Source organism: Cygnus atratus, chromosome 13 (genome assembly GCF_013377495.2).
Source record: "Cygnus atratus isolate AKBS03 ecotype Queensland, Australia chromosome 13, CAtr_DNAZoo_HiC_assembly, whole genome shotgun sequence".
NCBI lineage: Eukaryota > Metazoa > Chordata > Aves > Anseriformes > Anatidae > Cygnus > Cygnus atratus.
In genome coordinates, this window is record NC_066374.1 from 6,500,437 (window position 1) to 6,527,943 (window position 27,507).

The window sequence follows — 27,507 nt, forward strand, 5'->3', positions numbered from 1 at the left end:
CATTTTATTTTTACATAAAGACATGGTCTGAGGTTGCTTTCTGACAAAGAATGTAAGCCCACTGTCCCCAGAGCAGCAACAGGTCTCACAGTGATATTTGGCAAAATACTGACAAGCTCCAGGTTACCACCTAGCTGGCTGCTGGACTTAGCAGTCTTAAAAGGTCTAACAGACTCTCATGGCCACCACACTTTATTACTAATTACCAGACCAGGAACTAGCTTCACACCATCATTTGGCAAAACTAAACTAAACTCTGTACCGCAGCTGCACACGCTTCACACTTACCTCTCGAGCTACACCAGCACACACACATCCACAGTACCTATAAAAGTGATGTTTATGTAATTATCTATGTAATTTAGGTTGTAACTCAGAAAACAAGAATGACATGTTCCCAGCAGGAACATTCTTTGATTCCCACTACAGAATAAGGACCACAGAAAGAAGTCAGGTAGGAAAGCTCCTTCCTCAGGAGCAACACTAATAGGAAGAGGAATCTAATATACCCATTATACTACATGCCAACACGGTAGCCTCCATTAAGAAGTGTTGAAAGCTGTCATTAGATGTTCAGTGAGGTTCAAGAACAATTTCAGGTTATCCAGGTGGAATCCACAATGGTGATGGCCCTGTAATAAATCTCAGGGGAAAAAAGGGAAGTCTGCTCCTCATTTTTTCTGATGAGGAAGATAGCCAGTGGAGCCCAGATGGTAAGCATTATGGGGATTTAAGAAGGTCTACCGGGCATTAGAAGGCAGATTCCTGCAGAACACCAGCTACAGCTCACTATCCCAGGCTCCCACCACGCTCATGTGGAACACAGCTGGGAAACTGCAGTTTTTGTTAAGGCTGCTCTTGAGTTTCTGCTGCAGCATACAGTCCACACTGAACATTATTTGTCAAACACGCTTTGTTTTCTGAATCAGCCACTACATAGCAAAAACAAAACAAGCACAGCATTAGCATTTATGACTTTTTTTCTGAATCCTAAAAAATGCCCTAAAAATGAGGAAACATTCCTTTAATTCCCTGAGACAAAAATCACCTGTTACTTAGATTTTTCAGGATCAGGAGACAGAGGTCACGAGCATGTCTTCACACTACTGCACAGGCACCAGCATGTGGCAGAAAAAAACGATGCAACAGCAATGCACCCCCAGAGGCATATGGGGCTGCAATCATGGGATAAGGCCAAGCAACACTTTCCCCAGAATACAAGAGGTATTAACACTGCAGCTGGCACTTATGTCCCACCACTATTCATCTGTATAGTTTCCAGTTCCAGGGACTGAAATATTTTCTTTCCCAATCCTTATTAATCTAACTGAACTGAAAACACTATTTATTGAAATTACAAACACTCAATGACAAAAGCAGATTTTTCCTACAGCTCTGTCACCTGTTTTTCAGCATCATGCTTTTGAGCATGGTGACTCACCCCACAGCAGCTATGTCCAGGCAGTGCAATGGCTCTTCTCTCATATACATGTTTTTATATACATATTTTTATACACATACACACACATTCATATACAGAGAGAAAGAAGACGAAACATAAATAGACACTTACGTGGGTTAGGTGGGAAGAGAGTGCAGCTTTTGCAGTGAATGATCTCCTTCACAGCAGGCATATCTGGAGGAATGGGAGGAGGGACTATCCCCAAGCCTGGCATCATGGGGTTGATTGGAGGGATTCCAGTCATCATCCCAAGAGCAGGATCAAAATCTAAACAGGGGAGAGAATAAGGGAGTCAGCTTTGGACTTATACAGTAATTGTTCATTCAGACAGCAAATTAAGTACTCCACCCACATGCATCAGTGAAAATTAGCTGAATAAACAACAACACAAAGGGATTTAATTCACCAGAAAACTTTACATTTATACCCTTAGAAAAACTTTTAAAAACTATGTCAATTGCCTCAGCCAAATAAACTTCCTCAGTTCAAATAAACTACTTCCCTTTCTACTCTGTAGATACCATCTCTTATCTAGTATCAAAACCTTTCCCAGTAAGTATTATATTGCCCATATAAAAAAAAATCCATGATGTATGGCAACAGTGTAAAAGCAAACCCAGCTCAATTTTATTAAGTAGCTAAGCAGTGCAGACAGCTTGTGACATGGTGTTAAGGGCACCACCTTGCACACTAGACAAGTGTAGGAATTTCAGCAGCTAAGAATATGCCAGAAGAAACCTGGATAAAATGCACAGGAGCATTTAAGGAAATACTTTACCATTAAGTGTAACCTGCAACGGCAACACACATCTTACCCTGCTTAACTTGTTTCTAGGCTTTATTTAGTGTTCTGACTATATCTGAATAAGTAGCATTTTATTCTGACTTTGCTCTTGCATTTAACCTCCAATGCTAACTAAAGCTAAAGAGAATTATCAAATGAGAGGTATTTTATCTGTTCTGAAGCTGTGAACCCTGGGGAAGCAATACTTGCATACAACCAAAATAGAAACCATATACATAAATTCCTTAGAAAGAAAGCTCACGAGTTTGAGAATGTCAGCAGCTAAACTGTATGGACAACCGACACCACCAGGGTCTGCTGGTACTATCAGGTTGAGATCTCAAGAATAATTTCCTCTTGCAGGCGCACATCATCTTCTCTACTGTCTACCACCATTCCTCTCTCTGTAGCAGAAGAAACTCCGAGGATCTAAGCAATCCCCAAAATACCGCAAAACACTACCACTGAGTATGTTACCCTGAGCACTATGGAACCTCTGAATCTGGCTGCTTTTTTCAGATGTAGGCAGAGAAGATTTATTTTGTAAGGCACAGATGAAAATTACAAATAGGCAGAACTGAGTGGTGCACGGCAGCACTTTCCTTTGATCCTAAGCTGGCATCATTTCAGATTCTATTCATATCCCTTATGCAGGCAAGCAGTTTTGTACTCTTCTCTTCTACTTAGAAAAAGCTCCTACTTTGGATGAACAATAATCTGGATGCAAGACAGCTTTTAGCGTACAAATTGGACGTCTGAGTTTGGTAGCTGAATTTTATTTTCCTTTGTACTTTAAAATATTTTATCTGGGGCTACATTTCTGCACAGTTTTATGTATATTGTTTTGTTTGCTATTTCACACCACACATGAACAGTGTCATAGTACAAACACAAATCCTCTGCCATGAAGCAAATCCTCTGCCATGAAACAGACTTTTCAGAGAAGGGAAAATAAACTTCCCTGAAGCCAGTTGTGGAAAAAATCGATTTAAAGATACATGTGAATTTTATCCTTTTGAGATATACTAGTTTATTCACAATCACTTAACGCTGAGATATCTAGTCTGTGATAACTGGCTTGCAATGTGTGACATTAAAGTTACAGAATTTTAATATTTAAACTTCCATGTAGATTTCATAAATTATGCTGCTGAAAAGACCAAGCAGACAGCACTGTTTTCAGCTATTCTAAACAGGACTTTCACTTGTCTAAAAAAAGGATCAGCACATATGCTGGTGCCACACAACTCCCCTGAAACATACACTGGTTATTAGTTTACAGAGAAAATAGATTGCAAGGTATGACTGTCAGATCTAGGGTTAGGCTGGGGCTGAATGATCAATGATATACCTGTATGTCTGCTATCGTGGGGTAGGATTTGCTTCTTCTACTGCAATCCTCCATGCAAGTGTTCTTTGAGCTGGGGTTTGGCTCACTGGCTTGGAGCAGCAAAGAGAAAATGCAAAGAGGCTGCCCCACCCCAGATCCCTGGGGTTTAAATTCATGTACTGGTAAATTGAAGTTCAAGATGAAGGTCACCTTGTGAATGTCTGTGACCTTCACCGGTAACACTCACTTGAAGATGTGAGATAGCAGGAGAAAAACTAAAGGGCTTAGTCCTGAGCAAGTAGCATCCTGATGCAACCTGAAACAATGACATCACCACTGAAAGCAAACTGAAATACAACAAGCACAGTTACAGTCCCTTTCCCAAAGGGCTGAAAGAACACTTGCCAAAACCAACGTCCTAACCTTCAGCTTACCAATACTTCTTTCAGATTTCAAACGTTTACAATGGGATGCTTGTTGCCAAAAAGGAGGGAAGGACATGTGTGCCAGTAAACTCAATCCCAGCTGTGAAGTTTTGAACCATTCTCACAAATACTGCCTGCCTATCCCAACCACACCCTGTCCATGCTGCAGGTAATGGAGCAGGCCCTGAGGTACCCCTCTAAGAAGTTCAGATGAAGCCATGCCACTTTGGCGCACACCCACAACTCATCGTTTCTCCACAGCTTGTGCTATGATAAAAACAGCCTTGGTATCATCCTACAGAAATCGTTGTTAAAATGGCAAAGAAACTCATTATTTTCTTGGAGCTGTACTCCGAAACATCAGCAGGGAGAATCTGGCCCTTGCCCACTGCTGCCCATGAAAAGCATCTGGAAGGAGGAGGAATGGCCAAAGCTCACACTGCTGAGACAGTAGGGAGGATGGGGGATAGGGAGCAACAGTGATCTGCTGGAAAATGCAGACTGCTGAAATGACCATGTGTTAGAATCTAAAGGTCCTGCTTGTCATCTCTGCACAGTTTGGCATAGGTACACCTATGAGATCAGGAGTATTTCACTGCTGGCCAGCAGAAAATGGACACAGCAGGGAGAAAAAAAAAAAAAAAAACAGAAACAGGAATAGAGCATAAGTATCGTTAAACATCAGAACTGACGACAGCCAAGTCTTCCGTCTTTGGGAAGCAAGGTTCACAATGCTATTGCAGGGAAATCACACTAGCTGGCAGCAAAAGGTGCAAAATATGGTGTGTTTCAGCCACCTGCTCACCATCCTTGGCAAGGATGGTGGCTCTTCCTCCCAGCCCTACTCTGGGCTGTCTGCCACATGCCCAGAACAGACAAGTAAATTCACTGCTACCGCTTTTGTAAGCCTCTAAATTAATTTTCTTCATATTCTGTAAATCTTCATACCAATGAGAGCATGCAGTCTCCTATTGTCCTGGTAATTTGTTATTCCTTCAAGGTCAGTTGACAGTAATGGACATAGATGCCAGTCAGAGAAAATCCTTAATGGAGGAACACAGTAGCGGAGGAGCTTGAGGAATCAGAAGGAGAAGAAATCTAGGATGGGTTTTTCTCTGATTACGCTAGACTTCCAGCTTCCTAAAAAGCGTGAATTGATACAATTATCAGAAGCAAAAGAACTGGCAGGGTAGTGAACAACCACATTGTAAAGAAAGGTAGAAAGTGTATATACAGAGGGAAACGGAACCCGTGGTCTTTGGATTTGTGGTGACCCCCACTGTTTATTGCTCAACCAGCAATATTCAAATGCTGGACAACTTGCCGTCTTGCCTAGAGGTCTGCTTTTCCTGTTAAGAAGCTCAGCCTGTGGCTACAGACCAGCACCTGAGAGGCTTAAGAAGCAAAATCAGAAGAGTCAGGCTCCATTTGTATGGAAAATCAAAAAAAAAGGAGGAAAAAAGTCTTCAAGGACTCTAACAAGTTCAGAAACAGGCCTGGCAGGTGCTGTTTTGTTTGGTGAAAACTGATAACCTTTTAATACAAAACTGGCTTTACCTGGATGGCATGAAAGATGCTGTGTATTCATTTTAGATACTGCAATCCTGTCAAAGCATCTCACAACTACATGCTTTACTTCATCTGTAGAAACAGTATTAAGCTAGTAAGTTCTTAAGCATTTTTAGCCATTTTTTTACTGTGACCTGAAACTTTAATCTCACCTGGCTTTAAGCAAAGATGGTCCACAGCATTTCAAGCTTCCACTGTCTCTCTTTTTTTATTTTTATGTAGATACTACAGATATGACTGGTCTAAACCTCAAACTATCATCGGGCGTGAGAACTAATCCACATTCAGCAGAGCATTCTGCTCTTGCAATCAGATCAGAAAAAACATCGTGCTCCTTCTAAAACATTCTCAGTCATTTGTGTTGGCTGCAGAACTCCTGACCCCAAAGTCTACTCTCAAAAGGATCAGGATGAACACTACTCAGAAGACCAAAAAGCCTTCCCCATTCTTACATCGGGGAATGGGAAACTGGCCTCAAACTTGTATACGCTCCCAGTACAGACTTCTACTGATTTTCACTTGGCACATGTACGTGAGCAGGAGAAAAAGACATGAAAGCATCTCTTACAGCAAAGACAAATGTGAAACTATGCCCAGGGGACAGAAAAGTCTACCCTACGCTGAGTCCGTTTTGCCTATCACGATAATTGTTGAGCAATCTCCCCGTCCTTATCTCCACGCTTGAGCCCTTTTCATCATATTTTCTCTCACTTACTCTTTGAGGAGGGGGAGCAAGAGAGCAGCTGAGGTGAAGCTTGGCTGCCTACCTGAGTAAAAACACCACAGGTACAGCGCAGGTCTGTTATGACAGAAGCTCTTTAACAAACTGAGTAGGTTGACTCATCCATGAACAAAGTGGCCATTTCTTGAGCAGAATCCTCCATTAATTTCTACCATATCCATTTTAATGCTTTGTTGTTCTCTTCTTCATTCTCCTCCCCCCTTCAGTCTAAGCACAGTTTCAGTTCATCTTAGAATGTGTTACTTGACATCAGTGGTTTCCTGAGCTCTGTAGACGTGTCTCAGTGGAAGATGTTCCTCTTGCTAGTCCACTGCAGAGTTATCGAGGTAACCAACCCCCAGCAGCCACTGTCTGCATCAATAAATATGTATTCTCATTTCTTGTGAAATCAGTTTTAAAACACTGACCTTTAAATAAATCACTTGTAGACATTATGCGCTGTGTTTGAAATGCATTAAATGCCTACTGCATATAAAACACATTAATCCAACTAAAGTGAAATAGGTTCTTCCCAAAGACTTGTGTGAAAGAAAAGGTGGACGCAGTCTGGATAACTCACGTACCAGGCAGGAGGGGCTGTCCTGTCATTCCCATGGGAGCCATCCCTAGATTGTTCATCGCAGTGGCCCAGGCAGTTGGGTCTGACATTGGCAAACCCATCGGAATGGAGTCTAGGCTTAGATTTCTGCCGCTATCTGCTGAGAGAAAAAAGGTAATGAAGAGCTCAGTGCATATCTTAAGTTTTCTGCTGGACATATGTTACTCAAGAAGGCTCTGAGGTATCAGCATACAAAAACAGATTTGACCCTAACATATAGAAAAGGGCCAACTGAAAAAAATATCAAGTAGATGACATTTCAGGGAAGCAAGTCTATGGAAGAACTGACTTCCAAAAGCACGTAAATTATGTTTTGTATGTTACAATACACAGCTCTAAGAGACCTTGAAGGAACACTGATTAAAGATAAGAATTTATGAAGAAGGGACAAACATTCAGCAGGCAGAAACTGCCATAATTACACTGAAATTGGAGATTGCCAGTCTGCTCACGCAGAGAATATTTCCACTCCCATTTGAAGACATTTCTTCCCTTCTAAAAGGAGAAGTGAAGCAGAGAACAGTGTTTCTGGCCGCAGCAGTTCCATTGTTATTTACTCAACATCTAGCAGAGTTATCTGGGGAGCCAGGTGGAACCATTACCATTATACAAATATCTGGCTTCATGTTAAGTACAAATGTTCAGTGATTTAGTTGGGTGAGCCATGCCTTTAGCTGATTACTTCCATGTACCACTACCAAGACAAAATGCTTTTCTTTCTGTTTGCACAGAAAAGTTTATTGTAGTAGTTCACTAACCATTTCCTCGTGGATTATGAGGACTTTATTCTGCTCCCCGTCCCTATCTACCAGCTCAGGGGGCTGAGTACCCAGAGAACAACTGGTCTTGCTGCTACAGACTGAGGCAAAGAAGGCAATAAGTACCTCAGCCTTTGCCTCATATCTTGTCACTGTTTCCCCCCACATCCAATAAAGTGACTCCGCCACCTCCCTGGGCAACCCGTTCCAATGCCTGACTGCTCTTTCTGAGAAGAAATGTCTCCTCATTTCCAACCTAAACCTCCCCCAGTGCAACTTGAGGCCATTCCCTCTAGTCCTGTCACTAGTTATCTGCAAGAAGAAAGGCCTCTGCCAACCAGTCTCCTAAAGAGGCCAAAGTCTACCCCCGGAAGTCCAAGGTGGCAGCTCTGCTAAGCCTCCTCCTTACTTTTCCAAGGATTGAAAACTCTATTAATTCATGATCGCTATGTCCAAGAGGGCCTCCAATCTTCACATCACCCAGAAGTCCTTCTTTAATTACAGGCAAAAGGTCCACAGAAATAACTAAAAGAACAAAAATTCCTGAGGCTACCCACTTGAACCAGTCCTTTAGGACTGCTTTCAGACAGGGGACAGTCCTACTGGCTACATCCACATTACCTGTACTTGCAAATTGACTGAAGTCTCACTTCACCTGAGATATATTTGATAGCACAGAAGTGGAAGCCACCACCTCCTTTCCAGAGGGAAAAAGCAAATTCCCTCCAGTTCTCTTTCTGTCACGCTAGACAGGTCTCACACTTGCTGCACATAACACATCTGGGAGAGGTGTGCAACTGCAAGGTATGTTTGGAGTGAGAGACACTCACATGCCATCAATATGTTAACTGAACTCCCAAGCGAAACACTCAGGCTTTCACAACTCCAAAGAACTCCTGATGTTCGTAGCTTCTTGGTAGTAGAGGCAGGTAATGATTTTATAACACATCACACTATGCACTGCAAAACTGAAATTAACGCTATGTCTTGTTCTACAATTGGAGAAAATGTCTCCAAGAAGATGAGAAAGCTATCTTCTTTAATAACTCAGAAGAGGAAAAGGAGCCCTGCTTTGGCTGAAAAGAGATATCTTAGGGCAAAACAGACAAGGGAAAGTGTTAAATAGACAATAATAGCTTCAACAAGTTTGGTTTTATTACGTTATCTTAACCATGAATGTCTCCATTCATTCAGACTGTTCTACCTTCTAAGTTACTACTTTTTACTATAGTCATGATTTTAATACTGAGATATTGTTGAATTACTGAGATATTGTTGAATTACTGAGATATTGTTGAATTACTGAGATATTGTTGAATTACTGAGATATTGTTGAATTACTGAGATATTGTTGAATTACTGAGATATTGTTGAATTAGAAAAAAACATCTGTTGGGACAGGTATAGTGATTCCACAATGGTTTTAAAAAATACAAAACTGCTTTCATTTTTACACAGAAATACTAAAGATGATTGATTCAAAGCCATGTAAGAATGGAAACACAAACACTGGTCTGACTGCAAACAGTACCAGACCACAACTTGATTTCCATCTATCCAGTGTAGAGCAATTTCTGCACTGACATCTTAGCACAGCAGCTGGTTTTGGTCTGCACTTAAGCAGATGTCTTGTCCATTGTCAAATACTGAGCTGCTACATAGCTCACCTGGAGGAACGTTTGTTCTCTTCCTCTTCTTGCCCAGATCATTTCCATTCTCAGTTGGGCTTTCCAACACCCGTGCACCACTTGTGCTGCTGAACTGCAGAGATTTGCTGTTGCTGGCAGGATCAAAAGACATATGGTTTAAGCCTGAAAGACAAAAACGCACTCAGATACAGTTATAATGGTTTGTGATGCTTCAGGATCACAGTAATAAAAGAAATGCCCAGTCCCAGGTACAGCTGGTACCCTTCAGGCCCCTTGAGGAATTGTGCCTGCTGTTTATCCTCACAAGTATGCCTGATCTTAATGTTACACTGATATCACTTTGAATTATTACTCATAAACATTAATCCCAGCACTCCTCTCTAGACTCACAAAAATCAAGCGTGTTATGCTATAAACCAGAGGTGCGTCTCCCTGGCATTGTCTAGCGTTTCCCAGTTCAGAAACTCAGAAGCCATCACTGGCCTGCCTGTGTGCTGGGCACACATGGACACATGCTGCAAGAGGTGCTGGCAGAGCCATGGCTCTCGGAATACCAGAGTGCCTTTAGTCACATTGCTCAGAGTTTGTTATGATAGAGAAGATCTACTGATGATTTTGGTTTACTCAAGAATAAGCGTAGATAGGCTTATTTAATTTAATATGGGTCAAAGATATAAAAAGATTTAAAAGATATAAAACCAGAACAGTTAAGATGGTATGAACAACTGAGACCTCCTCGCCTGCTTCTGTGCCACAGGAAGCTCCCATCTCTTTCCCTTGCTCTAACCTCCACTCCACCCTAAAAGCTCCATCAGGAGAACTTACGCCTCCTCTTCTACTTTGCAGTGAGACGGTACTGAGCAAAAGCTGTATAGCTCTTTTAAGATGTGGTTGACACAGCACAATAGTACGGAACCGTGGCAGGCTTAGATCCACACACAAAATTTCCTGTAAACACAACCTCTGATAGCACACAATGTCAGCTTTAGACTGAGCTGCCCATCATCCACCTTACAAGCTGAGTTACGCCATGATCTTTGGAGGACACTACCCATGCTTCCCAGGATGGTTCCCGATTGAAGGAGATGTCAAGGCCCGTACAGACCCATAAAGACCAGAATAAGGTGTTAAAAATTGGGTAACTTCTTAAATATTCTCTAGCCATAAAGTACATTCTGAAATACCAAGAAACAAATAGTCTGAATACTACTTAAAAATTACTTCGCTGATCACTCAACATCATGTTTGTTGTGCTTCCTGAAAGTTTTGAGTTTTTCCTCACTCACAAATATCCCCGTTTCCATGCAGCACAAGTTATTTCAGTGCTGAGTCTGGGTCTCACAAGAAATACCCAATGCTATGTTTACCATGTTACACGTGAAGAAGGAGCAACAGTTAAGGAAGAGTAATATGATCGAGCAGAACAAAAGCTGCCAGAAAGAAAGCAAACGCCCACTGGCAGGACAGCCTGTGCATTTACCCCCAGCCTCCACCACAGGTGTCCAAGCGCTTCGCAGCTGAAGTCCGCCACCTGTGCTCACACAGCCCGAAGAGGCAACCGGCTACTTCAGATCAGGCTGCACATACAGAGGGCTCTCTGCAACAGGTAGAAAACTGATAAAGTGAAGTAGCAATGGAAGGACATTCAATAGCAATGCCGACAGCATAAGGTCCTGGCAGACTCCTACAACCTGATGACTGTAGTCCTCAGACTGCTTCTTCTTCAGAGTTTAACTCCCAACATCCCTCTACCTTTCTGACCAAAGTTGTAACTACCTTTTCTGAAGCTGCTCCAAGGAGAAGGTGGGGGGTTTGGTTGGTTGGTTTGGTTTCAGGGGTGGTTTTGGTGTCTCAGAAATTGCCCTGGAGTTACTCAAGTAAAGATCTGAAAGGCTACTCAGAGGCCTGAAAAAGAGTCAAGTCTCAACAGAAGTGACTTTAAAAAAATAATAAAAAAAAAAATACTCCTTCCCCTTCCACCTCACAGAAGCAACCCTTAAACTCATTCCATCACTAGGCTTTAGTTTCTCTGCCCACTCAAACTTCCACCTGCACACCCTGAGCATGCAAACACCCGATCCAGAGGATAGCACAGCCGCTGGGACAGGATCCAATTCAAGACAGGACACCAACATTCATGCAGTTATTTGTGTACTTCTAAGATGTCTACCCTCCCAGTATGGACGGATACCTAGTCAACTCAGCAACATCTACAGCCCTTTAGGGGATATCAGGAAACAGAACAAAAAGACAAACCACATCCAGCCACTATATACATGAAGAAAAGCTAATTACGCAAATTTGAACCAAAGGTGATTGAAGAAATCTTGCTTTGCAGCTTCCAGTGTGTTTCCTAGTTCAAGGCGTTACAACCATTCCAGAGTAATTTTGAGCTTCAATAATCACTCTCCACAGATCTGTTATGGACAAACTGAGGTGATGGTCAACTATGTGCCCTTTATGTGCCTAAAGAATGTGTCCCTAACCATTCCTGCCTCTTTACCATGGCCTTTTTCTCAAAAAAAAAAAAAAAAAAAAAAAAAGAGGTAATAAGAAAAAAGTACTTTGTAAACAATCACAGCAAGTTTTAGAGAGGTATACTGCCCTTAACTGAGCTCTGAGTTCATTGTTCCACCTTCTGTTGTACCTAGCACTTGCAGGGATGCAAGACTGAATGGACACTAAAATATTCAGTTTTATTTATCTTTATCTCAGCAAACTCACTGTGAACACAAAGCCAATGCGAAAAAAAATCTGGACTAACACGAAGTGATAAAAATAGCTGCATTTCTGCTAAGCCATATGTTCCTGGGAGAAACCAGCAAAACTACAGGAGTATCAAAGATGCCGATTATGCTGCCTCAATGCACTGATAGGCTGAAACATGGCAACAGCTTCATTTATACCGAACCTTTCCCTAGACACACTGCAAGCCGGAGGCAGCGCCGTGATTTCTATTCTAGAGGATTCCACTTCCAAGAACTTGCTAATAAATACAGTTGCTGTGTATGGCTGTAAATAGACAAGAGAGTGGATACAGAGAGTCTAAGGGGGCTCTTCTCTTAGCTACTGAAAGGTGAGAATGCAAGAAGCAGCCAAGAAAACAAGCACTGTTCAGCTGGCAACAACCAACAATAGTCATGCACAACTATGCAAGATGCCTACAATGCTGTTTCTTAAATACTCCAAAGTCAAAATATCACGGAGGTCATAAGGCTTCAGGAAAACAAATCACGAATGCAGCACGTTAAAAATAGAGAGGCCGTGCACAGTAAAGAAGTAGTCAGAAAATAAAAAGAGCGACTGTAAAATTTACCTCTCTTATCAAGAGATAAGAGATATAAGAGATATTACCTTTTTATCAAGAGATAAGAGATCTTCCCCACCCCAAGCCTACTCTTCTCCAGGTTAAACAATCCCAGTTCTCTCATAGCTCACTAACATCTTCTACGATCCCATCTAATGGCCCTTCACTGGGCTCACTCTAGTACATCCATGACTGCCTCGCAGTGGGGAGCGCAGAGCCAGACACGACACCCCAGGGACGCCGGTGCTGAACGGAAGGATCGGCAGTGGCGATCTCCCACCCTGCTGTCCATGCTCAACCTAAGGCAGCCCAGGAGGCTGCCGACCTCGTTTGCTGGGAGGGCACATTGTTGTGTATGCACAGCTCCCTTAAGCACAGGCTATTCCAGAAGCACGTGGATAGGCCCATTCATTTCAACACACACCGACCATAGGCATTCCATCAGTCTTTTCCATAATGCTACAGACTGGGGTTTCCCTCCCCCCAAGAGGAAACCTCCTGTGGCAGCATTAGGTTCCCAGCATCACCTCCCAAACACGCCAGGATTCTCAGCTTTGTTATGTTCAGCCACCAGCTCAGCCACCTTTGCTCCTGACACCTCTTTTAGGGACAGATTCCTGTCTGCTCCCTAGAGCAGAGTAATCCTGAGCTGTCCTCCCTACAGGACATCTAACTCCTCACAGGCTCTACAATCACGCAGAGCGCAAAGAGCCAGGTAATCAACAATACTTTCATCACCAACCTGTTTTCTAAAATCCACAAAGTTAGGCTGTTGTACATCGAAACAACTGTAAGGCACCAACAAGGTATCCCGTTCAGTCCTGAACACTAGATTTTAATTAGATCGAGTGCAGAACTGCCAGATGTTTAAAAAGATCACAGCAAACGAGGCTATTGCTTAACCATAGCCAGAGAGCACCACATAAATGCTCAGGAAGACACGGATGATGGCTGAACTTTTCAGTTTTCCCAATGTGAGAACAAAAGGATTCACAATTTGGGAATTCACTTGAAACTGGAACATGGAGTAAGACATCGATATGAAGCTAAACTGCTCTGCTCGTTCACAGCACCGGGCAGGAAGCAGCTTCCAACAGCTGTGGTCAGCAAAGCAGGGACTGCTCAGAGCTCCTTAGCAGCCCATGCCAAAGCAGAGAGGGTCTGAACCAGGGAACGAGAGGTAGTGCGGGAACTGACAGAATGAAAACCCCTCTCTCCTGGTGAAGGGCAAACCTCCAGCAGCTAGCACCAGGCACCACAGCACTGTGGTCTCTGTAACTGGAGCAAGGGCAGAGGCAGCGCCTGCAGCAACAAGTAGAAGCTTGGCTAGTCTGACAGCTTGGGCAGGGGTAAGACACACACGACACAAAACAAGCAAGCCAACAAACATCCCATGCCACTGGAAGATATTAGGAACGAGGTCACTCATCCCTGGCTATCACAGGCTACTTCGTGCTCACAAAATGATCTAAACCCACCTTCACAAGCAGGCTACCCCTGTACCAAGGGTAGGTGGGAGACTAAAGGCAACAGTAACGTGAATTAAAGTTCAATGGACGTGGGGTTTTTTTGTTTGTTTGTTTGTTTTGTTTTGGGGGGTGGCAGGGGGGAAGCAAATGAAGTTCAGTTTGAACTCAATGGCTGTCTAAAGGATGAGCACACACTCAGCTCAGCATCACCTAACCAAACGCATTTCTAATTATCGAGGTCCAGGCACTGGCTGTGAGCGATGTGGGCACAACACAATCAAAGCATTATAAAGACAACCAGAGACACCATAGTCCCTGGAGAACGGACCATGGACTTGCTCCAGACATCTCATGAATAGCCCACTCCCAAAAAAATGATTATTTATGGGCTCTCCATTAAATATAATCTGATATGATCTGTAACAGATGCAACACATGATCCCCAGACGTGAATGCAGCAGCATTTTTTGCACTAGCACAAATACACGGTGTCAGATTAATGCTCAACGATAACCCCACAGGGCATGATTAAGGGGGCACTAGTACCAGGAATTCAGCTCCAGATTCACCGTCTCATCAAGCCATGGCTGAGGTCACGCCACTGCAATATTTGTAAGACCACATCAGGAGTAAATCAGTGAAGAGGTCAGACTTAAAATCCTCATTTTCTCCCCCACTGGAGGGTTTTGGTTTGTTTTTAACCTCAAGCCACATAACAACTGACACATCTTACAGAGCAATCATAAAACAGCGATACCAGTACAATGAGGGGACAAGAGTAGGAATAAAACCAAAAACTATTACATTGCTCAGAGATTTCCAGCACAAGAGACTGACTTTTCTATAACCTTTTTTTCAACTGGTATTTCACAGGCATAGGATGCACTTTGAGACAGTGCTGAGGCAGCAAAGATTCCTTACTGTGAATTAGGAGGTAAGATTTAAAGAGTTAAAACATTATTGCTTCAAATCAAGTTTTATGTCTGAAAATACTACTGTAAGTTTGCTCTCCTGTTGTAAAACTCACCCCAATTAATTGCTTTATGCCAAACAAATTATTTCTCAATGTAGAAACTGTTTCAGAGCTACCCTTCTCATTGTGTGTGCTCTTCCATACAGTCGAAACCTCTTCAAAAGATGAAAATAGGAAGAAAGAACTTCCTTGGTTTGAAAGCTAACCCTTTGCACTTACAACTTACTTACCACATGCAGAGCATGTGGTCCAAGTGCTGTGGAAGAGAAGCCCACGGTGCTCTTTCAATAGACTCCGGCAAGAATTCCACAAGTCAGAAATCTTCAGAAGCTGAAGAAACCGGGAGCTGACGAATCATAGCATCACTGAGGTTGGAAAAGGCCTCTAAGATCATCACGTCCAGCCTTTATCCTAGCACTGTCAGGTCTACCACTGAATCACGTCCCTGTATCCATATCTACAGGGCTTTTGAATACCTCCAGGGGTGGTGGGTGACTCAGCTACTTCCCTGGACAGCCTGTCCCAATGCCTCACAACCCTTTCAGAGAATTTTTTTTTTCCTAGTATCCAACCTAAACCTCCCCTGGCACACTTTTTTCCTCTTGTCCTATCGCTTGTTGCTTTGGAGCAAAGACTGACCCCCGCACCCTGCTACAGCCTCCTCTGAGGTAGTTGTAGAGAACAATAAGGGCTCCCCTGAGACTCCTCTTCTCCAGCCTGAACAACCCCAGTCCCCTCAACCATTCCTCACACGACTTGTTCTCTAGCCCCTTCACCAGCTTTGTAGTCCTTCTCTGGACACCCTCCAGCACCTCAGTGTCCTTCTTGTAGTGAGGGCCCAAAGCTGAACACAGCACTCGAGGTGCGGCCTCACCAGAGCTGAGTGCAGGGGGCCGATCACCTCCCTCGTCCTTCTGGGGCCTCCCTGGCCCCGGTATTTCTGGTACAGTATTTCTGTTACAACACACTAACTACTGAGAAGTACCCCACCTTGGGAAAGCTTTCACTTGCTTCCCCAAGACGAAGAAAGGCAGAGGCCAAGAGGCAACTGAAGCATTACCAAGAACAGAAGCAGCACAGACAGTGAGCACACTGCCACTGCTCTCCTGCAGCATGGGTTCTGTTCCCCAAGCCAGAGAGAAGATTTTCAACGTGCTTCAGAGCACATTTCTCTGTTGCTCACATAATGAAGTCACACATTACGGAAAATCCTCGTTATATCAAAATTTTCACCCTACAACTGGTCAATGCCATGCCCAGCAGCCACTTTCAGAAACAACTGCCTGTTGTATCGTGTCTGTGAACTAACATTCAGCTTTAGCCCCGATCCATATCCCATCGCACACAAAAACATGCACAGATGGAAGCTGCAGCTCTCACAGCACACGTTCAGAAAGAGTCTGAATAGAGATAGGGAAGATCACAATGTTCCAGGCATAAATCAAGGGAAGGATCTATCCTCACTGGGTCTCATGCCAGCCCCTTGACAAGACTTCATTTTCCAACCACTCGTTCCCGCTAACAGAACTTGGCCGTTGGTCTTAATGACCAGCAAAAAAAAAAAAAAAAAAAAAGAGGGAGTCAACTTCTTTTGAACTGAAAAGCATTGTTTTACAGATCATTTTTATTACCGACAGCTGAAAATGCCAGCAACAATTCTACCCAAAATGCGACTTTGCACAGCTTGGTGTGCTTTAAAATTGTATTCCTTAAAACAGTACCCTAGCGGGGCTTCCACTTCAACATTTTTGCAAAAATCTTACCTGCTAGATTCACTCACGTTCAATTAAATGACAGCACAAGCTCTGTGCACAAGCCTAGCACTGCTTTAGAGGCAGAGCGGTTCACCCAGGGTGCACACCCTAACAGCAATCTCGTGCTACTGCCGTTTAGGCGCTCCAACATCTTGCCATCCAACTAGTTAACAAAAAGCAGGTGCACAAATCAATCCCCTGTACCTCAAAAAAAAAAGTAGTAACAAGTACCCTGACACCTTCACATACCTGTAAGTATTTTAATTGCACACTTAGAAAGTCCACATGGTTTATACCATTCACCAAGCTTCTCACTTGCCTCAGCATAAAGAGGGAAGAACTTCAGAAATGGGCTGACGCAGGCTTTGCTATAAATATTGGTCTACCATTTGCCAACATTGGCAAATGTTGGAAGTACGTATTTCCCAACCTGAGCAGTGGTCCCTTTTCTTACCCAGGAACAAACAGAATTGCAGAATACAAACTCCCATCCGATTACAAACTACTTGTTTTTATGTCTAAAGAAATAAATTTTGGAAGAAAAAGTACATAACACCGACAGTAATCAATTAGAAAACACAGAGAAAAGAAAACAACACGGGAAAGGAGAGAATAAAGATACTGAGGCTTTGAAGCCACATTTCAGCACCAAACATTTGCTTTCTGAAACTAGTTCCCAGGTTTAAAACCTACACTGTTGGGCTTGTGCACTCTTTTCTACTGTCCTCCTGTCTAAACTGTCATGGTTAGAGCTTTATAACAATTAGTTTAACAGACGCACATTTGATAGAGAAGCTGCCTAAGCAGACTGAAGAGATCAACATACTTTTGATAGTTACTTCCGTCAATTCCATATAATCCTTTATTCTAACAACACTCATCCAGACAGCCTCAGAGAAACATACATTCAAGAGAATTACACGAAACGCACACGGTACCTGCATACTGCACGAGAAACATGGCAAGATACTGATAATACTTCAATATTTCAGCCAGTTCTCCTGCCCCTTCCAGTTTGCTTATCTGTTTGTTTGAAAGGTGGATGGTTCGGTTCCCACACAAGGCTCCTGGCTTAGTGCAGCTCCACAAAAGCCACTGAGCACGAAAGGAAGGTGGGTCAGTAAAACTACCACTGCACTTCCCCACCAGCAGGCAGTGACAGCCCAGGCATCAAGAGCACAGGTTAGGACGACAGTTTACAAACTGCAACCGCATGTGTCACCATCAGTCTCCAGTGACTGACACCAATGGGCTGATTCTTGGGTGGGGGGGGAAGGAGGTGAAAGAGCAGCTGCAAAACTGATTAGCAGTAATAAATCTGAATCCGCGAGGGATTTCATACATCAGTGCTCTAAGCGCTGGCATGCACTTAAACAAACCCCGTTTGCATGCCTGAAATTAGTTGCCTCTGCACAAAAGATTAAGTCCTGGTAATCCTTGAAGATAAAAGGCACACAGCCCACTTCTTGATTCTGGGAGCTTGTAGTGAAAAAGAAATATTAACTTCAGGCAAGCTTATTCTAGCAGGGCACTGTAAGAAAAGAGCTGCGAAGACTTACTCTCTTCTTTGCCTCCAGAGACACAACATTCATAACACTGAAGGTCTATCTGTAGCGGTTTCAAGTAAATGGCATGTATTCACAAACCGCTGTCAACACAGCAGCAAAAACATGGAGACTTGATCAAGTTGTGTATGAGACGTGTTTTTCTGTTTCCTGTTATAAACAGAGAAGACACAAAGGAAAACACGATGTACTGGTGTGCGTGCGCACCTACACGTGTATATCCACAAACGCCTGGTCTTTGCTTCCCTGTGGCAAGTCCTCAACAGCCCTAACAAAGCCTCCGTGGCCTAACCACCGTGACAAACTTCCAAATATTTCACAGCACAGAGTATTTTTAGGGCACTCACATCGCTCTGTCAAACCACCTTTCGCCGTGACACAACATCTAGAACTTGTTTCACACCAACACCTGCACTTACAGGCGGTGCGCAGACTCACTCTGGAAGCGGAGGTGCACAGCACGTAGCTGCAGTCCACGGAGAGGAACACGCCTAATCCCGGACAGCTCATCATCTAGCTGGGGTACAAAGCACTCTCCAGAAGCCACCCTGCCAACCTCACTCTCGGTATTTCCGGAAAGTAATACGTGCACCTTTGCACAAACGCACAATCTAAAATACCACTGTGAAAGGCTCAGAGACTCATCCCTGTCAAGACCAGTTTTCCATTTCTATCACCTCTGCAGAACCATACACACAAGCAGATCAGATGTGTTTCTACAAACGAAGGGATGCAGGAATAACCGAACCTCGGACATAGACCTACTGGGGTGGAGCAGGAGAGTGAATTCCCATGGAAAATTCACACTCACAGAATAGTTTGGGTTGGAAGGGACCTTACACACCAGCCAGTTCCAACCCCCTGCAGGGGGTGCAGGGACACCTCCCACCAACCCAGGCTGCCCAAGGCCCCATCCAGCCTGCCCCTGAGCACCTCCAGGGATGGGGCATCCACAGCTTCTCTGAGCAACCTGTTCCAGTGCCTCACCACACCCATAGTATAGAATGTCTTCCTTATATCTAACCTAAACCTGCCCTCTTTTAGTTTAAAGCCATAACCTCTTGTCCTACTGCTACAGTCCTTGATAGAGTGCCTCTCCAGCTTTCTTATAGCCCCCCATTAGGTACTGGAAGGCTGCTGTAAAGCCTCCCCAGAGATTTCTCTTCTGCAGAAGAACAGCCACTCAGCTTCCAGCAGAGCCAGCAGCCAGGATCATCACAAAGTCCTGCTCAAACCTGGTCTATAAGGATGGCTGCTGCTCCCCAAACAAGGCATTCGCAGAGAGATAGAAGCAGACCAGAGGCCAGCGGACAGCTACAGCACCAGCACAAGGACTGGAATTGCAAAGTCTCAGCTGAGAGCAGAGCAGCTGGGTGTTGTAGGAAAACACTGCTTTGGGATGAACACATTGGCACTGGAAGAATGTCAGCAGAAAAGTTGGGGATTAGGTGAGAAATCTCACACCATCTTTGGAAGGTATTCAGAATGCCTCTCTAGCAACACCTTATCTTTGAAATTACTTGGGGTGAAGTTCAATCTCCTTCCACAAGCTGAAGTCACTGATACCAAAAACATGACCTTAAGCTAAGAAACCTGACCTTACAGTGGCTCAGACGGAGCTTTCAACAACTTAACACAGAGAGCTTTACAGTTAGATGTTACTGAGTGCCCCAAATGTAATAACAAGAAACAGAGAAAACAACTACTCAGCTTCCAGAGAGGGAAGGAGATAGAATCACTGAACGGCTTGGGTTGGAAGGGACCTTAAAGATCACCTAGTTCCAATCCCCTGCCACCAGCCCAGGTTGCTCCAGTCCCCATCCAGCCTGGCCTTGGACACTGCCAGGGATGGGGCACCCACAGCTCCTCTGGACAACCTGTGCCGGGGCTTCATCACCATCACAGTCAAACTTTTTTTCCTCATACCTAATCTAAAGCTATCCACTTTTAGTTTAAAGTCATTATGCTTGTCCTATCGCTACACTCCCTGATAAGTGATGAAAAGCTAGAGTAGCAGGGAAGGAATTCAAGTTTGCTGGACAAGTGGCTACCCCAGGTCACCTTATCATTTTACCTGTCATTGCACTGCTGTGCAGCAACGTTCTGCAGGTCAGGAAAATGTGGTGCTCAACTACTGCAGCTGCGCAAATGAAGTACAGGCGAGATAAACAATCACTGATGTATGTGGAGTAACGAGCGATCTATCCAAGGACTAATGTGTTTGTGTAAGAAACACGGCATTAAAGAACGAAAGCATTTACATGCAGCATGATCGAAACATATGTTGCTGTTAGTAGATGGACCCTGAGGCATGTACCAAAACATGAGTAAAATAATTAAGACAGTAAGAAGCACATGAGTATAAAGTTCGAGTATAATGCTTAAAGAACCAAATAAACGTGTGCAGACGTCCGTGTACACGTACAAGTGTGCTGCAGAGCACCTCTATGGTAGCTACAGAGTTTAATACCACCGCTAGCTGTGGTTACTGCCGGGAGCGTGCCCAAAACCCAGGATCGCTTCCTGCAGACGGTTGTACCAGAACAGGACAGATGTGAGTTACTCAGCTGGGCACGGCCGAGGCTGCCCGGTGCTCAGGAGAGATGGGAGCACCGCCACTTACACCCAGCGGCTGAGACGCTGCTGCCACTCCCACCCCTCCCCAAACCAGCCGTTCCTGGAGCACCAGAAGCGGCCTGTGAAGGAGGCACTCTGTTAATGGCAGCAAATTCGCCTCATCTCACCCTCCATCTTGTACCACCTTGGGGCATTTCGATGACCACCGAAGGACAGAGGCAGCCCGGAGGTTTCACGCACGAAAGAAGCCTTCCCGAGCAGCCCCCCCGCCGCCCCACCAGACACCACCGGCGGCCTCCTGGCACCCCGCGAGCTGAGGTGCCCTGCGCAGAGGCAGCCTGCCGCTGGGGACGTGTGCGCGCCGTGCAGCAGTGACTGAACCGACCGGGACCGACCGCTCGGCGGCCCCTTCCGGACTAAAGCTCCCCGCAGCCCCGCCCGGCTCGCCTCCGGGACTCTCCCGGGGCCCTCCCGAGGCCCGACTCGGGCCTGCACGCAGCGCAGGCCGCCCGCCCGCTCACCCACGGCGAGGGACTCGCCCCCGCCCCCGGCCCGGCCGCCCCGCCCCGCCCCGCATTTACTCACCGCCCGGCCCCGGCCCCGGCCCCGGCCCCGGCCCCTGCCCGCGCCCGGCCCCGCCGCGGCCGCCCTCGGCGAACATCCGCGCCGCGGCCCCTCCGCGCGGCTCGCCCAGGCCTCCCATTGGCTGCCGCGTCGCTAGGGGGCGGGGGGCCGCGCGCGCACGGCACGCCGGGACAGCGTCGGCGGCACCCGCGGGCGGCTCTGAGGGGCCCGGCCCGGCCCCGCCCCGTGGCGGCTGCGCCCCGGGACGGGCGGGGCTGGAGGCACCTCCCCCCTCCCTCCTCCTCACCGGCATCAATTAATAAACTTATTTGTTTGGTTTTTTGTTTGTTTGTTTATTTGTATCGCAGACACGGGCTTTATTCAGCCGGTGGGGCAGCAAGCAGGGGAGCCGCTCCTCGCCCCCTTCCCGTGGCGCTGGGGCAGGACGGCCGGGCCCTCGTCACGCCGCGGCCTCCCAGCGCACCCAGTGCTCGGTTCCCAGTGCTCGGTTCCCAGTCACCGCGAGGCAGAGCTGGGGACGGGCGCTCTCTGGAACACGGGATAGTGATATGGTTTAGTGGAGGGCTTGGTAGTGTTAGGTCAGAGGTTGGACTCGATGATCTCGGAGGTCTCTCCCAACCTGGATGATGCTGTGGTTCTGTGGAGGCAGGCACGGTCTCACACCGTGAACGGCCCCGTCAGGTCCAGAGGTGTCTCCTGAAAGCGGCGCCCCAGCTGCCCCAGCTGCGAGCACCACCTCCACCCAAGGCACGAAGAGAGGGAGGACAAGCAGGTCAGTGCCAGGGCGCAGATGCTCAGGAAGGGATCCTCTGCTAGATGCTCTGTTTCCACCTAGACTATGTTCTCCAGCCACACAATCGGCAGAAGGGCGTTATCTCCACGACCCTGGGTCTCTGTAGCATTTCTGGCACCGAGGAGGTGGTCGGAGCTTGTAATCCCGGCAGCAGACAGGGGGTCCCTGGTGGCTGCAGGCCTACACATCCAGGGGTACTGCTGCTGGGCACCCAGCGTGATAGCCGCCTGCTCCAGATCTGCTGTCCCTTGTGGTTCCGTGCCAGGCACAAACACTGTCCATGGCTGGGCCCGCTGTGGGCAGCAGAACAGCAGTGGATGCAGCAGTCAGCAAGCTCGGGAAGCAGCAAGAGGCCCACTTGCAAAGCATCTCCGTTCACAGTGGGTATTCGCACGTGATGCGCTGCAGGAAGCACACGTGAGGGAGGCAGAGGATGGCTTCAGCATCGTCAGATGCTCAGCAAGGACAGGTCAGCTTTGCAAAGCAACAGCTGTTGGAGCTCACGCAGCAAACACATCATACAGACAGATGATGCACTGATCCCCAGAACTGAATCAGACTGGATCCACCCACTAGATCCACCTGCAAGGCACCAGTTCACACACGCAGAGCCAGGTCTATTCTATACGAGCCTTATCTCAGGCTCCCTACCATACAGCCAGGAACAGGATCTGATGAGTGGTGTTTGGTCTCAGGCCCTTCCCAGGCAGAGAGATGAGTGCCACAGAGTGCCCACTGGTTTTTGTTTGTTTTTAATAGAGCACTTTTATTTTTTTTCTCTTCCTTTGGTATGGGGATGGCCTCAGAACCAAGGCAGGTTCTGCACGCATATAGGATATGGCCTTGAGCCTTCATATCTACTAGCAGGGCAAGTGATAGCGGTAGAAGCAACTGCTATTTTATGCATTGCATCCTCATTTTCAGATTAGAGTGAGTTCTTAGCTAAGAAACCTGTTTTAAGGGAAAATTTATTACTATGTGGATTAAATGGATGTGATTTAACAAAAAGCAATTAAATGTTATCATAGCCTCTGGCAGGGTCAGCAGTCTGGCCATCACCACAGTGTGAGACGACATGCACAAGTGCTGTGTGCACCCACCTTGTGAGTCAGTGTAGAGGGACCTTTGCAGTCCCATGACCAATCCTACAGCCTTGGTGGGACAAAGCAGCCCTTCTGCACAGGGTTTTCCCTGTCTCCAAGGTCCTCCTCCTTGTTAAAGCTCAGCATTCAGTCAGTTACTCATTAACTTGCTTTACAGCTCAAGCCAAACAGCGACGGCACAACCTGTGCTGCCCTGCAGTTCTCCCAGGCATGCAGTGCCTGGGGCTGTTCAGCACTTGCTCTGGTGCAGGTACAGCTGCTGCTGAAGAACAGCAGACCCCTGACTGCATCCCCTGCACCACAGCAGGGACCCCAGGCCCATACCCCTCACCTCTGCCTGGGGCGGGTGCAGCCTGGGGGAGGGATGAGCCTGCCACCTCTCCAGATGCAGGACTGATCGCAGTCAGGGGACAGGTTTGGGGGACAACCCAGACTGCATCTGTAGGATTTTGAGTTTGATTTAAGTAGGGCAGTGATTGGGAGCACACGTGGTCCTGGACAGATTTAGGATGTGCACACATCTCCCAGTCTCTACTGCATCTGGCCAAGGGGCCAAGGGCAACAAAGCCAACACAGTGAGAGCAGCCCTGCCCGAGGTGCCAGGGGACCTGACCCAGACAGCTGACTCTGCAGGCAGAGGGGAGTGCAGACGGACCCCAGGTATGGACGGGGGAATCCAGGCAGCAAAAGGTGAAGGATCTTAGCCTGCGGATTGGGTGCCAAGGGCTTGGTCCCAGCAGACACAAGGCTGTTCTTGCTGAGGCTCTCCAAGCAAAATTTAACATGCGCTATGCACCTGCAATTTGGGCTGCCCTGGAGCTGGTGCAAAACCAGCTGTGCTGGCCATGCTGTTGTCTGGGAATTAGCATCCAGACCTGTCCCACCTGTCCGTGATCTCCTCCACAGCCGGCAGGCCCCGAGTTCATGGTTGTGGTGGAGGAGATAACCCAGAAAGCCAGTGATTGCTACTCCTTACCACGTCAGTCCTGGAGCCGCAAGCAGGACACAGTAGGAAGGGATTTGGTGCCTCTGCCGGGGAAACGGTGGCGATTGCCCAAGTGAAGGAGGACTCTCCTCTTTAAACTGGCAGCTAGCTGGGAGAACTGCAGCCGCACATCCTTCTGCCAGCAGGAGTAGAGCAGGGGGTTCAGGAGGGAGTTGCACAGTCCCAGAAGCCAGAGGTAGCTCTCAATGACTTTGTAGGGGAAGCACTCGGTACACACAGTTTGCACGATGCTGGCGATGAAGAACGGCAACCAGGACAGTGCGAAGCACCCGATGAGGATAGCCACGGTGCGCAAGGCCTTCATGTCACTAGTGGTGTGGGGTGGGGGGCAGCTCCCAGCCAGCCCTGCGTGTTCTACTTCACGGATATGCTGCACATGCACAGAGGCAATTTTCAACATGTCACAGTAGAGGTAAATGAAGAGAAACAGTGCTGGAAAGAAGCCGATGCAGGACACAGTGAGCATGTAGGTGGGGTGAAAGACTCCAAAGAAGGAACACTTTTCCTGAGCAGAGATCTTCTGAAAGACTGGGGCAAACACTGGGAGAAAGCCAATGATAGCGGCAAGCAGCCAGAGCCCCACCAGCTGCACCCCAACCCGCAAGCCCGTGACGAACTGGAAATAGTGGAAAGGCTTTCTGATTGCCAAGTGCCTGTCACACGCAACTAGAGTCAAGGATAGGATAGAAGCAGCAGAAGAGGAAGTCACAAAAGCCATTCGCAGGACACAGAAGATCTGGGGTGGATAAAAGAGCTTGGAAAACTCATCCATGACCAGACCCATGACCGTGAAGCCAACCATGGCATCTGCGACAGCGAGATTAAGGACAAAATAGTGTCCCTTGTAGCCACTCTTCTGGATAAGGCGAAGAAGGACGATGGCCACCAGTACATTGGCAGTGATGATGAGCGAGGCCAGAACAGCAAGAATGGTTCCCAGTGCCAAGCTAGCCATGTCTGGCCACTGGCCACTTCAGGGCACAGCCTGAAGGTTGTGCGTCTCCAACACGATTCTAGAGCATCCCTCACCTGGTACTTCTTGGTACGTACAGCTCAGCAACCAGGCAGCAGGCAGCAGCGGGTGCAGCCCCTCACTCTCCAGGTAGTGCAGTGAGAGCACTGGGTGCAGTGGTGTCTCGGGCTGAGGAGCAGAGCTCTGCTGTGCAGCTGCCTGCTGGAAGGGACTGGCGCACTCACGGCACCCGCTGTGCCCACACAGGTCCCTCCCCTTAAGCCACGTTTCCAGACAACCCTGGAGCAGGAGGGTGAGCAGAGAGCACCTGGGCAGGAAGCCCGTGCAAGGCCAGGCTGACGCTGCTCTCCTCACAAACAGCCCACTCATGCTCCCCTGGCTCCCTGCCCCACCGGCAGCAGAGCAGCCCCTGCACAGGTTTCTTCAGCATCTCCTGCCCCAGGGCTGCCCACACTGTTGTTGGCCTTTCTAACATCTCCTGCAGCATGACTGTGAGACCTGCTTGGAGGCCACAGTCCACTCTGGCACTAGGATCGTACCCCAGCCACTCCTCCCTGTCCAGCAGCACTGCTGTGATGGCACATCGGGAGGTGGGCACTCCCAGCCAAGCACCAAAGATCTGAGCAGAGACAATGCCCTGCTTTGACCCAAGTGCTAACGAAGGAGAACAAGCAGTAACAACTGCACAACCCTCACAACCCTCACGGGATGCAGAGGTGGCACAGCTCATGGGCCTTCCTTTCTGCAGGGTCACTGCCAGACCTAGGGCAGCCTCTTCCCCTGAGACCAAGGAAACAATACTGATCCCTTTACACAAAGTGTCACGAGCCACCTCTCCTGCCATGTGAGCTGGAAAAATTAAAACTGCGAGGAAACAGGGAAGGGTTAAGACTTCCTCTGTCAAATAGCAATCTTAGGAGAGCAGGCTGCTGGGGAGAGGCTGAGAGTAGAACCAAGGGCAGTACATGGCCAAGGACACACCTTTGACACCGGCCAAGGGCAGAGCATGGTACAGGGCAGGTTGTGGATACTGCAGCAGGGAGGAAGGGTGCAGCAAACATATAAATTGAGGCCACTGCGAACAGAATCATGGGCCTGTGATGACCCTGGGTCTGCACTGCACAAAAAGCCATGGGGAAGAACTCTGGTGTCCTTACAGCCTCCTCTTTTTTCTTGTCCAGGTGAATTGATTCTCCCCAGCCTCTCCCCCACCACGCTGCAGGACCCCTCCTGACACCTTATTGTATAGATGATGGTTACTTCTTTCCTTGATCACCTTCCCCAGAGCCCTTGGGGTCACCCCAGAGAAGGAGGGCTAGACACTTGGAAAGAGGTAACAGCAGGTCTGGGCTCAGAGGTGCAGCCAGTCCCCAGCACAGTGCTGTAATTCCATGGAGAATAGGGTGACAGTAATACTCCAGAGCCACCTTGTTACCCCTGCCCAGCCTTTGTGGCCCTGGACCATGGGGAGTCTCATATAAAGAAACATTGGGGGTGCCTTAGGCCTGATGGGGGGGAAGGTCCAAATTCCACAGCATGGGATCAAGGGGGACAGGAAGTCAGAGAAATGGCAGGACAGCTTGGAGAGAAAGCACAAACAGAAACTGGAGCTGCTCCCTCCCTGTGGATGCATCCTTGCTCTGTCCCATGTGTAACTCCCGGTGATAGTGCAGGCCTGCTCTGCAGGGGCTCCTCCACCCCACTTCAGAAGGATTCAAAAGGCGTTTTCACAAGACCATCGCTTAGCAGCACAGACCTCAAGTTGTGAGATCACAGCTGGCTCAGCAGGTATCACGGGCAGCAATTCCTCCTTCCCATAGTGCCAGTTCGTATTTCTGCTTCACGATAGCCCCCGCAGCCCATCACCGCCCACTTTCCCTGTTATGACCTTGAATACTCTAGAAAGATGCCTCAGCACACAAGCACGCTGCAAAATGGCACAGCCACTGAACGCAGAGCTGGTAATGCCTTCAGGGCATGAACATGGCCAACATAGAGTGGGGCAGCTGTGACCCCGGTAGCTCAGGTACCCCTGCTTCCTGAGGCAATTACAGGATCCACATCAACACGTTTGACTAACTAGGT

At 47.2% G+C, this 27,507-nt stretch overlaps 2 protein-coding genes across 5 annotated transcripts in view; both read right to left on the reverse strand.

The window, feature by feature from the left end:
- The window catches only part of ENOX2 (ecto-NOX disulfide-thiol exchanger 2), a 50,669-nt gene extending 29,046 nt beyond the window's left edge, over positions 1-21,623 (reverse strand). The window contains exons 1-4 of one of the 4 annotated variants that reach the window (XM_035541316.2): positions 21,548-21,623; positions 9,336-9,479; positions 6,876-7,007; positions 1,574-1,729 (exon numbers count right to left, since the gene is read on the reverse strand). In XM_035541316.2, the coding sequence (XP_035397209.2) occupies positions 1,574-1,729; positions 6,876-7,007; positions 9,336-9,479; positions 21,548-21,623 (508 nt within the window). Of the gene's footprint in view, positions 1-1,573; positions 1,730-6,875; positions 7,011-9,335; positions 9,480-21,129; positions 21,390-21,547 lie in introns of those variants that run through there. The other 3 variants (XM_035541314.2, XM_035541313.2, XM_035541312.2) reach the window with 3 other exon arrangements.
- Positions 21,624-24,423: 2,800 nt separating this feature from the next.
- GPR119 (G protein-coupled receptor 119) lies at positions 24,424-25,404 on the reverse strand. Its single transcript, XM_035541311.1, has one exon. It carries the CDS (start codon positions 25,402-25,404, stop codon positions 24,424-24,426), a length of 981 nt encoding a protein of 326 aa, XP_035397204.1.
- Between the last annotated feature and the right edge of the window lie 2,103 nt (positions 25,405-27,507).

Excerpts from the sequence above, each read along its gene's own strand:
- GPR119 (XM_035541311.1), bottom strand. The coding sequence starts at position 25,404 with ATGGCTAGCTTGGCACTGGGAACCATTCTTGCTGTTCTGGCCTCGCTC.